This window comes from Rhinoderma darwinii, chromosome 3 (genome assembly GCF_050947455.1).
Source record: "Rhinoderma darwinii isolate aRhiDar2 chromosome 3, aRhiDar2.hap1, whole genome shotgun sequence".
Lineage (NCBI taxonomy): Eukaryota > Metazoa > Chordata > Amphibia > Anura > Rhinodermatidae > Rhinoderma > Rhinoderma darwinii.
The window spans coordinates 227339438-227353829 of NC_134689.1; the positions used below are offsets into that span (position 1 = coordinate 227339438).

The 14392-nt window shown below is 41.5% G+C and overlaps 1 protein-coding gene across 2 annotated transcripts in view; it reads right to left on the reverse strand.

Annotated features, from left to right (window-relative positions):
* PFKFB3 (6-phosphofructo-2-kinase/fructose-2,6-biphosphatase 3) overlaps positions 1-8586 on the reverse strand; it is a 48071-nt gene extending 39485 nt beyond the window's left edge. Inside the window, exon 1 of one of the 2 annotated variants that reach the window (XM_075857483.1) lies at positions 8555-8586. Coding sequence is in view for 1 of the 2 variants with exons in the window: in XM_075857482.1 (XP_075713597.1) it covers positions 7628-7643 (16 nt within the window). In the remaining variant the exon portion in view is untranslated. Of the gene's footprint in view, positions 1-7627; positions 7820-8554 lie in introns of those variants that run through there. The other variant, XM_075857482.1, reaches the window with a different exon arrangement.
* Positions 8587-14392: the final 5806 nt, after the last annotated feature.

Sequence of the window (14392 nt, forward strand, 5' to 3'; positions counted from 1 at the left end):
CCAATATGTAGGATGAACATTACGTAAGTTAAAAACGAGGATAAGAAAATATATTTATAATATAAAAATTGCTTTGGAGACACATGGGGGGAATTTACTAAGTCTGCCATTTTATACGCCAGTCCTAAACTAAAGTTAGTTAGACTGAAATGTTTGCTTTTAATAAATTTGGTGAATCTTTCGCTGTGTGGTACAAATCCGATTGACGCCTCCTATAAACAGGTGTAGATTTGCGCTATTATTTTACGCCAATTCCTGGCGTAAATTATAGTAAATAAGATGGGATCCGGTGAGGAATATCAATAAAATAGAAACTTACTGTATAGACACCCCTGGCATTCTCAAGGGTTTGCATGGTTATGTTAAATTATGTTTAGATTAAGCATTTAGGTTTTATTTGTAGGTTCATTCTATTAAACTCATTTCTTGTGTGTATATGGATTGTATATATTACCACTATTAATACCTGCGTGGTCGGTGGACGTCTGCATATCTCGCATGTTTGTTTTTTTATGTACAAATTAACTTTATATCCAGTTTAAAATTCTATTTTTTACTTTTTTTTTTTCGATGGGGGGGGGGGGGTGATTTAGGTTTACTTACCCGTCCTATGTGTTTTATGAATCGAGCGCTACTGTTTTTATGCTGATCTTTGACTAGTCAATTGTTATCGCTGTTATACAGGAAGCCGGTTTAGCTTTTGGATTGGTTCTTCATTACCACATGGTGTTTACTCTTATCAATGAGGCTCTAGCCTTTTAATGAATGGGAAAATGGAGCCTCCTCCTTGGTTACTGGTGATCATCACTAGACCTGCTATTCAAATCCAACACTATTGCTATATCTCTTTATCGAAGAGTTGGTTATATATTAAACGGACTAACGGCATTTCATTTATACATGGAAGGCGCTATGTGTACTTATGCGTTTTATGTATGATATGGGCGCATTGTAACTATTATAATACTGCTTTAGACGCCTATTGAGTTTTCTGGCCCATCGGCATGTCCGGTTTTATTTTTAACATAGCTATAAAATATATAACACTGCATTATACCACATTCACTAAAAAGTCATTTGTCAGGCTAAAAAAAAAGCAGTGCACTGAGCAGGCTGTTTGTAAGCAGTAAGTCATGAAGATTCAGTAAGTACAGAAATAGCAGAGCTGCAGCTGTTACTACTGTTTATCACAAAGATCTTACAAAAATACATTTCCTGGAAATCTAGACAGTTTTGACATATGATCAACCTGGCTTAGGAGTCCACAAAACTTCACTTGAAAACATTGTTGACAAGGATTACAAATTTTGCATGAAGTTCTATAGAAGCTAATTTTGGAACGTAATGGTTAGTCAAATTAACCCCTATATGTACAGCGTAGGGACGTGCGGGCACAGGAACTGTGCCAGCGCCATCAGAACTGGCTGTCAGATGTAATATACAGCAGACATCCCGCTCCAATGGCCATCATCGGAGAGAACTTCAGTCCCAGCTGTTTAATCCCTTAGATGCCATGATCAATAGCAACTGCTGCTGCATCTAAATGGTTTTACCGAGGGAACGGGCGCCCTCTGGCACCCTATGCAACATAATAGCAGGTTGCCAATGGGTGCTAAATAAGCATTCTTGGGACTGCCATGTCTGTGACATGTTTATGGGCACATTAACTGGTTAAGAGGGTTTACTGAGGGGCAGAGAGTGTCACCTTAGAATATACGTAGGAATCTCTTCATTTTGATACATTTTGTGAGTGAAATTTTCAGAACTTCTTAAAACATCTTGTGGAAAGATTTTTTCATCAAGTACTAATTTTGGCACTGGGACACTTGCATAGATCTCTATGGATGAACTGTATGTTTCACATGCATACCATATAGACTAGCTATATGGATGTGCAGCAAATTAATAAATAACCCCCCTCCCCCACTCAAGGTTTGTGCACTGGACATGGTGTGATAATGTTCCCCTTTTTAACAGAACTATTTAAAAGATTCTATTAGGGAAACAGAAATGTTATAATGTAAGGTTATAATGGAAACCACAGGAGTATTTCTGTTAATAAAACTGCAGGGTAGCAGAGAATTTTATATTGCCCCAGCTTTATCACATGTGCAAAATATTGGCTGCTGTTGACAGCAAAGACAGGGGCGTTCAGAATTATGATTTAGGGAAAAAATGATCTAAAAATGGATTTAAAAGAGTTTTGAGATTATCAAATATTTTGCACTTTGCACTATACATGGTGTCTATTTCCTACAGAGTAAGAATCATACTGTGTATTTCAGGTAACATTGGACAGAAGCTGGTTAAGATGTCACTAATAACAATTAAAAAAAAGTATATAGGTTACTGTGTGTCTTAGGCCGCATTCACATCACGTTTGTGCTATCCGCCAGGCTTATACGTTTTTTTTTATAAAAACATGGACCACTGAAAACTTATACAAACATGTACCATTTTCGGTTTTTGTCTGTTTTTTTTTTATAGCCTGTACGTTTAGGGCCTGTTCACATCAGCTTAGTTTCTGATGAGGGGTTCCGTCAGAAGTTTCCCTTGGGTTAACCCCTCAGCGGAAAGGGAAACGGAAACCTCAGCTTCCGTTTCCCTCACCATTAAACTCAATGGTGACGGAAACCTAGCTGATGGTTTCCGTCTGTCACCGTTGTGACAGGGTTCCGTCGTTTTGGACGGAATCAGTCGACTGCCTTATTGATTCCGTCCAAAGTGACGGAACCCTGTTACAACGTTGACAGACGGAAACCAATAGCTAGGTTTCCGTCACCATTGAGTTCAACGGTGAGGGAAACGGAAGCTGAGGTTTCCGTTTGACTTTCCACTGAGGATTGACGAAAACCTCAGACGGAACCCCTCAACGGAAACGAACGCTGATTGAACACAGCCTTAGCATACACTCATGCTTCGGTATAAGTTTTTGTCTGTATTTTTTCCTAAAAAGATGTATAAGTTTTTTTTAAAAGTGAACACGAAAAAAGAAAAAAAAACTGATAGATTTACTGTATATAAACGGATTCAAATGTATAAAATTACGTTTGCATACGTCGTCCATTGGGATCAATGCTAAAAACAACGTTCCGTCGCGTATACGTTTTTTTAAGTAAAGAATAGCGTAGCAGACTACGATTTTCAGTATTTTCGAAAAACAATATCCCAACGTAAACCATGACCAGCATAGACCAAACAGATTCTATTTTGGTCTACGTTTGACCCATTATAGTCTATGTATACACCGAGCTATACGTTTCAATACTTGGCGGATAGCACAAACGCGATGTGAATGTACTTCCATGAGGCTATTCACAACGCCTCTATAATTTTTAACAGGCCGTGTGAACGGCCTGTGAAAAAAATAGGGCATGTCCTATTTTTCCTCTTTGTTTTTACGGATCCGTCAAAAGGCTCAAGCCTATGAGGGATCTGTGATATTGGGTCCCACACTGATGCTAAACAGCCGTGAAAAAGACAGTTTTTCACGGCCGATATGACACTCATTTGTGTGAATAAGCCCTAACTCCTTTGTCTTTATTTACACTGATAAGAACAGATAGAAAAAAGGAAATAGCAGATTTGTATAATCTTAAAATAATTTCCCATGGATCATATACAAGGCTGCTATAGAAATAGAAGATTTCATTCATGCAAATTAGCCTTTTATTCAAAGGAAGTGAGATGTAAAACATTGCTGCCATATTACTACATTATTATAATCCTTATGGTCTTTAACCCAGACAGGGAGTGGTATGAGGGTATTGCAGCTTATTTTCATGGTCTGAAGGGTATTGCAAAGTGTTGCATCTTTTGATCAGAAGAGAGAGCAATACACAAGACATAGCAACTTGAAGGTTATTTACTTTACCAGCTTGTTCGATAAAAGTAAGTAGGATACAGGGGCAAAGCTGGATTTGTAAAAGTGTGGGGGGGGGGGGGGGTTCAAAGTGTGTTGGTGCCCACAATAGGGATAACAAAATGCCCCATGACTATTCCCACTTTGCTAACTCTTTACATATATTACATCACACATATAAAAGGTTGGTTTAGGAGTAATAGACCCTTTTACACAACCAGATTATGTGGCAGGTAAATGATCACCATTCAAACGGAGCAATGATATATATATATATATATATATATATATACACACACACACACACACACACACACACACACACACAGTGCTCGAAAACCCTTGTTTTCCTTAACACAATCATAATAAAATTATGGCTGCCTGTGGTCAACATGTAGTAAGGCCTCATGCACACGGCCGTGCCTGTAAGCACGGCCCGCAATTGCAAGCACGGCCGGCCGCCGTAGGCCTCATTTTTGGGTATGGGAGCACGGCCCGTAAAAAACTAAAAGTAGGAGATGCTCCATAATTCACGGCACGGTTCTACGGCATGGACACCCTTCCGTAATTGCGGACCATATTGCGGTCCGCAATTACGGAGTTTTATTACGGTCGTGTGCATGGGGCCTAAGGCCCCATGCACACGACCGTATTTTCATCTATCCCGAAATACTGTCTGTAAACACGGTCTGTATTGCATCCGTATATACGGATCCTTAAAAAAAAGGGAGGATTCAAATGATGCCATCAGCATGTTGCATAACAACGCTTCTGTAAATACAGACTGTATACGGATGAACAGCCGTATACCGTCCGTATTTACGGAAGCTCCCATAGACTTCTATGGGAGAGTCCTTGCCGTAATTACTGACAAGAACAGGACAGGTTCTATCATTTTTTCAGCACGGACACCCATCAGTAAAAATACTGAAAAGTGTCCTTGGCCAATAGAAATGAATGGCTCCGTAATTACTGTCTGTAATTACTGATGAAAAATACGGTCGTGTGCATGGAGCCTCAGGCCTCATGCACACGACCGTGAAGGTATGTTAACAGGGCTGAAAAACGCCCCGAAAAACGGCTGAAAATACGGGTGCTGAACGCCTCCAAACATTTTCCATTGATTTCAATGGGAAAAATGGCGTTCCGTAAAAAAACCACCGTAAAAAAGCAGGGCATGTCACTTCTTGAGCTGTTTTTGGAGCCGTTTTTCATTGTCCCAATAGAAAAAACCGCACCAAAAACGGCCGTAAAAAACGCATCAAAAAACGCCTGATGCATAAAAACGGCTGTAAATCAGAGGCTATTTTCCCCTGAAAACAACTCCATATTTTACAGCCGTTTTTTGTTAAGCGTGTGAACATAGCCTAAGGGTTTTTACTGTCCTAAAATACGGATCATATACGTGATAATGCGTCAAGGCGTTAAAGCAGACATCTCAGGAGTGCAGATGTATCCTCTAAATAAAAATGCTAAATCTTTGCAGGGACGTTGCTAAAAGCTCATGGGCCCCAGTGCAAAACTCCTTCTTTGGCCCCCTCCATGCTTTCAGCTTACAGTCGCATCGCTGGCTCTCCTAAGTGATCATCAATGCACCACTAGCAACCAGGGATGATGTGAAGGTCTTAAAACATCAGGGGCAATAACCCCAATACATATGTTTTGTCCCCCCAAAATGTGTGAATGCGTGTGTATCTATGTACATATACATATATTAGAGACAGAATATCTATAGAACTACGACCCCTATAGCTATGGATAGGATTAAATACAGTGGCTCAGGAGACTATCACACATGATAGGCTTAAAGAGGCTCTGTCACCACATTATAAGTGCCCTATCTCCTACATAATGTGATCGGCGCTGTAATGTAGATAACAACAGTGGTTTTTTATTTAGAAAAACAATCATTTTTGACGGAGTTATGACCTATATTAGCTTTATGCTAATGAGTTTCTTAATGAACAACTGGGCGTGTTTTACTTTTTGGCCAAGTGGGCGTTGTACAGAGGAGTGTATGACGCTGACCAATCAGTGACCAATCAGCGTCATACACTTCTCTCCATTCATTTACACTGCAGATAGCGATATAGCTATATCGCTATGTGCAGCCACATAAACACACTATAACATTACTGCAGTGTCCTGACAATGAATATACATTACCTCCAGACAGGACGTGATGTGTATTCAGAATCCTGATACTTCTGTAGCGTCTCTGTGACATTTACAGCAAGGCAAGCGTAATCTCGCGAGATTACGATGTAACCTGTCATTTCAAACGAGATTACGCTTATAGTGTGTAATAGTGTGTTTATGTGATCGTTTTTCTAAATACAAAACACTGCTGTAATCTACATTACAGTGCCGATCACATTGCGTAGAAGATAGGCCACTTATAATGTGGTGACAGAGACTCTTTAAATACAGAATCACACATGATGGGCCTATAAACAGGGCCAGCGGATATTATCACACATGATAAGACTTATATACAGGGCCTAGCACAGTATCACACATGATAGGCCTAGATACAGGGCCCATCAGACAGTATTACACATTATTGGCCTAGATACAGGGCCCAGCAGACAGTATTACACATGATAGGCCTAGATACAGGGCCCAGCAGACAGTATCACACATGATAGGCTTAGCTACAGGGCCCAGCAGACAGTATCACAGATGGTAGGCTTAGATACAGAGCCCAGAAGACATATCACACACGGTAAGCTTAGATACAGGACCCAACAGACAGTATCACAGACGTGGTAAGCTTAGATACAGGGCCCAGACGACAATATCACATCATGCGTGATACTGTTGGCTGGGACCTGTATCTAAGCTTACCACATGGTAGGATTAGATACAGGACCCCAGAAGACAGTAATGTTATATTTACCCTCTTTGCTCCTGAGCAGGGTCCTCTTTGGCCCAGAGCGCAGTGCGGGTCCAGAGGCCACTCAGCGTCATAACGTTGTTCCTCGGCGCACATAGCATTGTGACGTCATGACGCTGAAAGACGTCTGGACCAGCGCTGCGCCCGGACCAGACTCAGGAGCGGGGATGATCAGCATACGGTTACCATAGTAACAAAGGCCTGTGTAGTTTATTACGTAGGCCCCAGTTACTATAGTAATTTTGAATAGAAGAGGTGCGGGGGGGCATTTTATTGCCATGAAATGTTGGTAACGTGCTCAAATTCATGTTCTGAGTAATAGACATTTACTAATCGTTATGATTATTTTTGTTTCTTTTTTTTTATCTGTGCTGTAAATAGTTTTGGGTGTGTATGATTTTTGGCTACGTTGTCCAGAAACAAACACTTAGGCTAGAATCAAACGTCGCTTTCAAATAATAATTTATTTATTTTTTCAGAAATTGCAACAAAACGCTGCAGTTTTGTAGCGGTCGCGGCCAAAAATTGCATTTTGTCCACAACGTGTGAACCCAGCCTAAGGTTGGCAATCTAATGGTTCTCAAACTGAGAGGCTCACCATCAAACATGGCGCAGCTGCCAGGCAAAATGCTTAGTGCATAGCTGCTGTGGAAAAAGCACCTGTTCCAACAGTTATAATATGGGTTGAACGTGTGTGTATAGACTATTCTGAAGAGTACAAATCCTGCTAAGCACTATTCATTCCTGGCTATACTAGCAGCAGTAGTAAGAACACACACTCCCTGATACCAGTATCACAGGCCTGACGTCTGCTGCGCTCCCAAACATCTGCACCTCCCAGTAAACAGTGTGGGGTGTGGAACTCTTACCTCTTCGGAGTGCCATGGCTGAGGTCAGAGGTCAGGGGTCAGGCTGTAGCTCTATAGATAGCCACTGATGCAGGAAGTCTGCTGCAGGCTGGACAGTAGGAATCTCAGAGAAAGCAGGAAATAGTCATATATGGTCATTATAATCCCCTCACACGTCACTTCAAGGAAGGAGCTCAGCCAGGCACAAGGAAGTGTAGACTTTGTACTGCAGGTTACACATCACCAAGTGACATTATTACATAGCTACACATTAAAAGTGATATGGAATGCTGCGACAGGGGCAGGATGGATAATCGAAATCCAAATGCTACTTCCGAGCAGAGATAGCAAAGCTTATGTGTAGTGGTACTGTATAACACTCATTACACTGAATGTGGAAATGCCAATGTTATAACACTGAGAAGTCTGTATTTACTGGAGCAGAGGACTAGGACATGACATAAGGATTGTCCCTATAATAAAGCCCCCACTAATGACGCAAACTCTACTCAGGCACAACTGAAGCGGGGTTTATATTAAGATTTGAAGCCTGCCCAAAGTCCAGCCTTGGTAGTGACATTTCTAAAGCAGGGCCATCACTAAAAATTTCTGGGCCCCATATGGTCAAGTTGTCTGTGCTCCCCTACATTCCTGGGGGTTGCAACGGAAAGCGGCGCGAGGTGGACAGGGGTAAGACCACAAACTGGCAGTGGCTCCGTGGAGGGGAAGGAGAAGACAGGTAGGCAAGGGCTCAGTCAGGGGACAAGGGGGAGAGACTAGGTTGTCGGGTCCTGTGGGGGTAAGGGAACAGAAAGTGACAGGCACGAAAGTGGGTCCAGGGCTGATATGAACCCTGACAGGGGCTCTGCGGGAGGCCATGGGGAGACAGTAAGTGTGCCAGAGGGGGGTGACATAAAAATAACACTGAACTTAAACTGCTGCACTTACACAGCAGCCACTCATCAAGATGGAGTTCTGTCTGCTGCTTCCGGCTCCAGCAGGCTCTACGTTCTGCCAGCGCCGCGGCACGCCTGGACGAAGTCCCAACCTCCTACTCACATTTTGCACCCGTCACCTGTGTAGACACCAGACGAGATGACAAAATGAGGTGACAAAATTAGTTCAGATCCCAGACGGATCTTTACATTAATTCAGAACCCCCAACCAGACCCTTAAATTAACCCCCTCATCAGACCCCCAAATTAATTCAGACCCCCGACCAGACCCTTGGATAATTTACACCTTAGACTAGACCCCAATAAAAAATAATAATAATGAAGACCCCTATGTACTTACTGGTCCTGGGTTTTCTTGCCTCCACTTCATCTGTAGGCGCCTCTTCACTTCTGGTGTCACTGTCCTGATGCTGTGGCCCTACTTACGAGACTGATACTGGCCAACGTCATGACTTTATGTGCGGCGGCACATACGTCATGACGCCAGTGAGGATGATATATGCACTGCTGCACGTAATGTAATGACACTGGTTAGCGTCAGTTTCGTGACGCAGGCCCCAAGCTTTAGTTACTTTGGAGAAGGGAACGGGCCGTGCAATATGATAGGGTCCATTACTTTCTCCAAATTACCGCTTGGAATAATTTTAAATGGGCAGTGAACAGTGGCGGTGGACAAGGGTGGCGGCCAGGCCGCTGACGAGAGTACCAGTTGTACTGCCCTGATGGCGGCCTTGCTTTACATTATAAAACCCTTTTTGTTCACACGACAACAGATGGAGCAGTACTGCGCAGGCTCGGACACCGCTCCATTAATTTAAATGGGGCTGCCAAAAATAGTGCTCGGCAGCCCTATAGAAATGAATGGAGTGGTGGCCAAGCATGCACAGTACCGATTCATTCATATGGGGCTCACAGGGACGGCTAAGCCCGTTTTCGGGGTCGGATGGGTGTCCCAGCAGTCAGACCCCCACAATCACATATTTATCACCTATCCCATTGATTATGGTAAAACCCCTTGGCGCTGTAGCTATTTTTTTTTTTTCCTCCCCGCGTTTGAAACTTTTTATTTCTCTGTCTACATGGCCGTATGATGGATTTGATAAAAAAAATTTCAAGAGGAGTTGTAGTTTTTAATAGCACCATTTAATGTATCATATAATGTACTGGAAAACTGCAAAAAAATAAATAAATGGAAACAAACAAAACAGATTCCTAAATTTTTTTGATTTTGGTTTTATACAAATTCACTGTGTGGTAAAAAAAAACGTCATTTTAACTTTATTCTGTCGGTCAATACAATTACAGCGATACCAAATTTATATTGTTTTTTTGTTTCCGATGATGTGCTACTTTTGCAAAAAAATAAATTGTTGTGTGTTAATTTCACCCTTTTTTAATTGAAAAGTGTCAAATTCAGAGTGAACATCCAGAACAGAGTGATAGGGCCCCCCAGAGCAGTATTGCGATGGCATAGGGGCATTCATGTTACGTTTTTATTGCTGGTTCATTTAATTATTCTATTTTTGTTAGGTGGTTTGGTCCGCCCCCCCCCCCCCTTCTTTTCCCTTATATCTTGCAGTTGATACTTACCTACCTTTTCCAGAAGATTCTGATATTCTGCCCAGCACCAGGTTACTGTCGTTGATTGGTTGTCTAATTACCGGGGAGATTCTTGGAAGCTTCTATTCTTCTGCCCAGCACCTGGACTTTGTCGCCGATTGGCCATTCAGTCTGAAGGCGGGAAGATTTTGCTTTAAAAAACCCAGCTTTCCCGCTGTTTCTGTCAGTTCCAGATTTCCTAGGACCAGCGTCCCCACCCTCCCTCCCAATTTATTTAATTTCTGCTTGTCGCAATGTCTTATTAGTGGGGTTTTTATCTCCCAGCTATTGCTGGGTGGACTGAGTTTTAACCCCTTCCCGACATGCGCCGTACATGTACGGCGCAGTGATTGTGCGGGCTCAGAAGCAGAGCCGGCACCATCACCGCGGGGTGACAGCTGTATTATACAGCTGGCACCCTCCTGTAACTGCCAGGACCGGAGCTACTCTCCGATCCGGCAGATTAACCCCTCAGATGCTGCGCTCAACACCCGATCGGCAACCCAGTGATGCAATCGCTGGGTTGCTGTGGCAATCGGACGCCAGAAAATGGCGTCCGAGTCTGCCTTGTACAGGAGCCTGCGGCGTGTCCTCATAGGCTTGCTGTCAGTGAATAACTGACAGTGAATAACTGACAGCGCTAATACACTGCACTACGTACGTAGTGCAGTGTATTAGAGTAGCGATCGGGGCATCAGGCCCTCATGTCCCCTAGTGGGACAAGTCAGAAAAGTAAAAAAAAGTTAATAAAAATGTGGTAAAACAATAAAAACACACATTTCAAATAAAAATAAAGCCAAACTGACTTCTTTCCCATAGTAAGTCTTTTATTATGGGAAAAACCGTAAAAATTAAAAAAAACTATACATAATTGGTATCGCCGCGTCCGTAACGACCCAAACTACAAAACTATTATGTAATTTATCCCGCACGGTGAACGCCGTAAAAAAAAAAACATGAAAAACAACGCCAGAATCTTTGTTTTTAGGTCACATCTCCTTCCAAAAAATGTTATAAAAAGTGATCAAAAAGTCACATTTACTCCAAAATAGTACTAATAAAAACGACAATCCGTCCCGCAAAAAATAATCCCTGACACCGCTTTGTGTACGCAAAAATAAAAAAGTTATGGGTTTTAGAATATGGCGACCCAGAAAACAAATGATTTTATAAAAAAAGTGATTTTATTGTGCAAAAGCTGCAATACATAAAAAAAAGTATATAAATTTGGTATCGCCGTAATCGTATCGACCCGCAGAATAAAGCGAACATGTAATTTAGGGCGCACTGTGGATGCCGATAAAAAAACCAATAAAAAACGATTCTAGAATTGCTTGTTTTTGGTAATTTCCTTTACCAAAAAATGAAATAAAAAGTGATCAAAAAGTCGTATGTGTTCTAAAATGGTACCAATAAAATCTACAGCCCGTCTCGCAAAAAACAAGCCCGCACACCGCTCAATCAACTGAAAAACAAAAAAGTTACGGCACTAGTAATGCGGTGATGAAAAAACATCTCAATGCGCAGGCCGGAGGGGAACATTCCTTCAGTTTCAGGGCCCTAGTATTTAGGAACTAGGAAAGGGCAGGGACATAGCACATCCGCTGGAAGCGTGGGCGCCCGTATTATACCAGCGCAAAACTTTACCAGTAATATTTCCCAAACTATGAAGGAGAAAAAGTCCCCAAAAGGTGCAGAGCGTTACAGAAGGGGGATAAGAAAGAAAACCGTTTATCAGTGTGACACCGGCCTGTGCATAACGGATCGCTTCACAGCGTAACACACATCTATGGATAATTGTATTATTTACCCCATTATTATACCCTATTATTATGCCCTGATGTACTCCGCACAGATTACATATACCCCTGATGTACTCCGCACAGATTACATATACCCCTGATATACTCCGCACAGATTACATATGCCACCACATTATAAACGGAAATACCAGCAAAACTCAAACAAAACTACCAAGCAAAATCCATGCTCAAAATGGCGGTCTATTCCTTCTTAGCCCTACAGCGTGCCCAAACAGCAATTTATGGCCACAAGTAAGGCATTACCATACCCGGGAGAACCCGCTTAACAATTTATGGGGTAAGATTCTCTAGGGGCACAACATCTTGTGCGGTGAATGGGCAGATCAGTGGAAAAATTGCAATTTTCACTTTGCACCATCCACTGCGTATTCATTTCTGAAAAACACCTGTGATGTCTAAATTCTCACTACACCCCTTGATAAATGCCTTTAGGGGTGTAGTTTCTAAAACGGGGTCACTTTTGTTTGGTACATCATGGGTTTTGAAAATGCAACATGGCGTCCGCAAACCATTCCAGCAAAATCTACGCTCCAAAAGATAAATACCGCTCCTTTTCTTCTGAATGCTCCCATATACGTAAACAGCCTATTATAACCACATATGGGGTGTTACCGTACTCGGGAGAAATTACTTTACAAATGTTGGGGTGCTTTTTCTTCTCTATTCCTTGTAAAAATGTTGATCTAAAACTACATCTTGTTGGAAAAAAAAATTATTTTTCATTTTCATAGCTTAATTCTAATTAATTCAGCAAAAAACCTTTGGGATCAAAATTTTCACTATACCCCTAGATGATTCCTCAGGGGGTGCAGTTTCCCAAATGGAGTCAGTTTTGGGGTGTTTCCACTGTACTAGTACTACAGGGGCTCAGCAAATGTGACATGGCGCCCAGACACTATCCAAAATCCAAATGGTGCTAGTTCCATTCTGAGCCCTACGGTGTGTCCAAACAGATGTTTGTGACCACATGTGGGGTATTGTTTTACTCGGGAGAAGTTGCTTTACTAATTTTATGGTGCTTTTTCTCCTTCAGTCCTTGTGGAAATGAAAAAAAAATACCTAAACCTAAATTTTATTTGAAAAAATTTAGATTTTCATTTTTACGGCCTACTTCCAATAAGTTCTGTAAAACACCTGTGGGGTCAAACTGCTCACTGTACTCCTAGATAATTTCCTCATGGGGTGTAGTTTCCAAAATGGGGTCACTTGTTGGGGGTTTCCACTGTTTTGTCCCCTCAGGGGCTTTGTAAATGTGACATGGCCTCCGCAAACCATTCCTGCTAAATTTGAGTTCCAAAAGCCAAATGGCGCTCTTTCCCTTCTCAGCCTCGCCGTGTCTCCAAACAGCTGTTTATTACTACATGTGGGGTATTGTTTTACTCGGGAGAAATTGCTCTACAAATGTTGTGGTGCTTTTTCTACTTTAGTTCTTTTGGAAATGAAAAAAAATTAGCTAAACCTACATTTTATTTGAAAAAATTTAGATTTTCATTTTCATGGCCTAGTTCCAAAAATTTTTGCAAAAAAACTGGCCGGTCAAAATGCTTGCTACACCCCTAGATAAATTCCTCGAGGGGTTTCCATTGTTTTAGTTCCACAAGACCTGTTCAAACCGGACATGGTGCCTAAAATATATTCTAATAAAAAGGAGACCCAAAATCCACTAGGTGCTCCTTTGCTTCTGAGGCCGGTGCTTCAGTCCAGTAGCACACTAGAGCCACATGTGGGATATTTCCTAAAACTGCAGAACCTGGGCAATAAATATTGAGTTGCATTTCTTGGGTAAAACATTCTGTGGTACAAAAAAAATGGATTCAAAATGAATTTCAGGAAAAAAATAATGAACTTTGTAAATTTCACCTCTACTTTGCCTTAATTCCTGCGCAATGTCTAAAGGGTTAAGAAACTTTCTAAATGCTGTTTTGAATACTTTGAGGGGTGCAGTTTTTAAAATGGGGTGACTTATTGGGGGTTTCTAATATCTAAGGACCTCAAAGCCACTTCACAACTGAACTGGCCCCTGTAAAAATAGCATTTTGAAATTTTCTTGAAAATGTGAGAAATTGCTGCTAAAGTTCTAAGCCTTGTAACGTCCCAGAAAAATAAAATGATGTTCAAAAAACGATGCCAATCTAAAGTAGACATATGGGGGATGTTCGTTAGCAACATTTTTGTGTGGTATAACTGCCTGTCTTACAAGCAGATACATTTAAATTGAGAAAAATGCAAATTTTTGCAATTTTTCGCTAAACTTTGGTGTTTTTCACAATTAAATACTGAATGTATCGGGCAAATTTTGCCAGTAACATAAAGTCCAATGTGTCACGAGAAAACAATCTGAGAATCGCTTGGATAGGTAAAAGCATTCCGGAGTTATTACCACATAAAGTGAAACATGTCAGATTTGA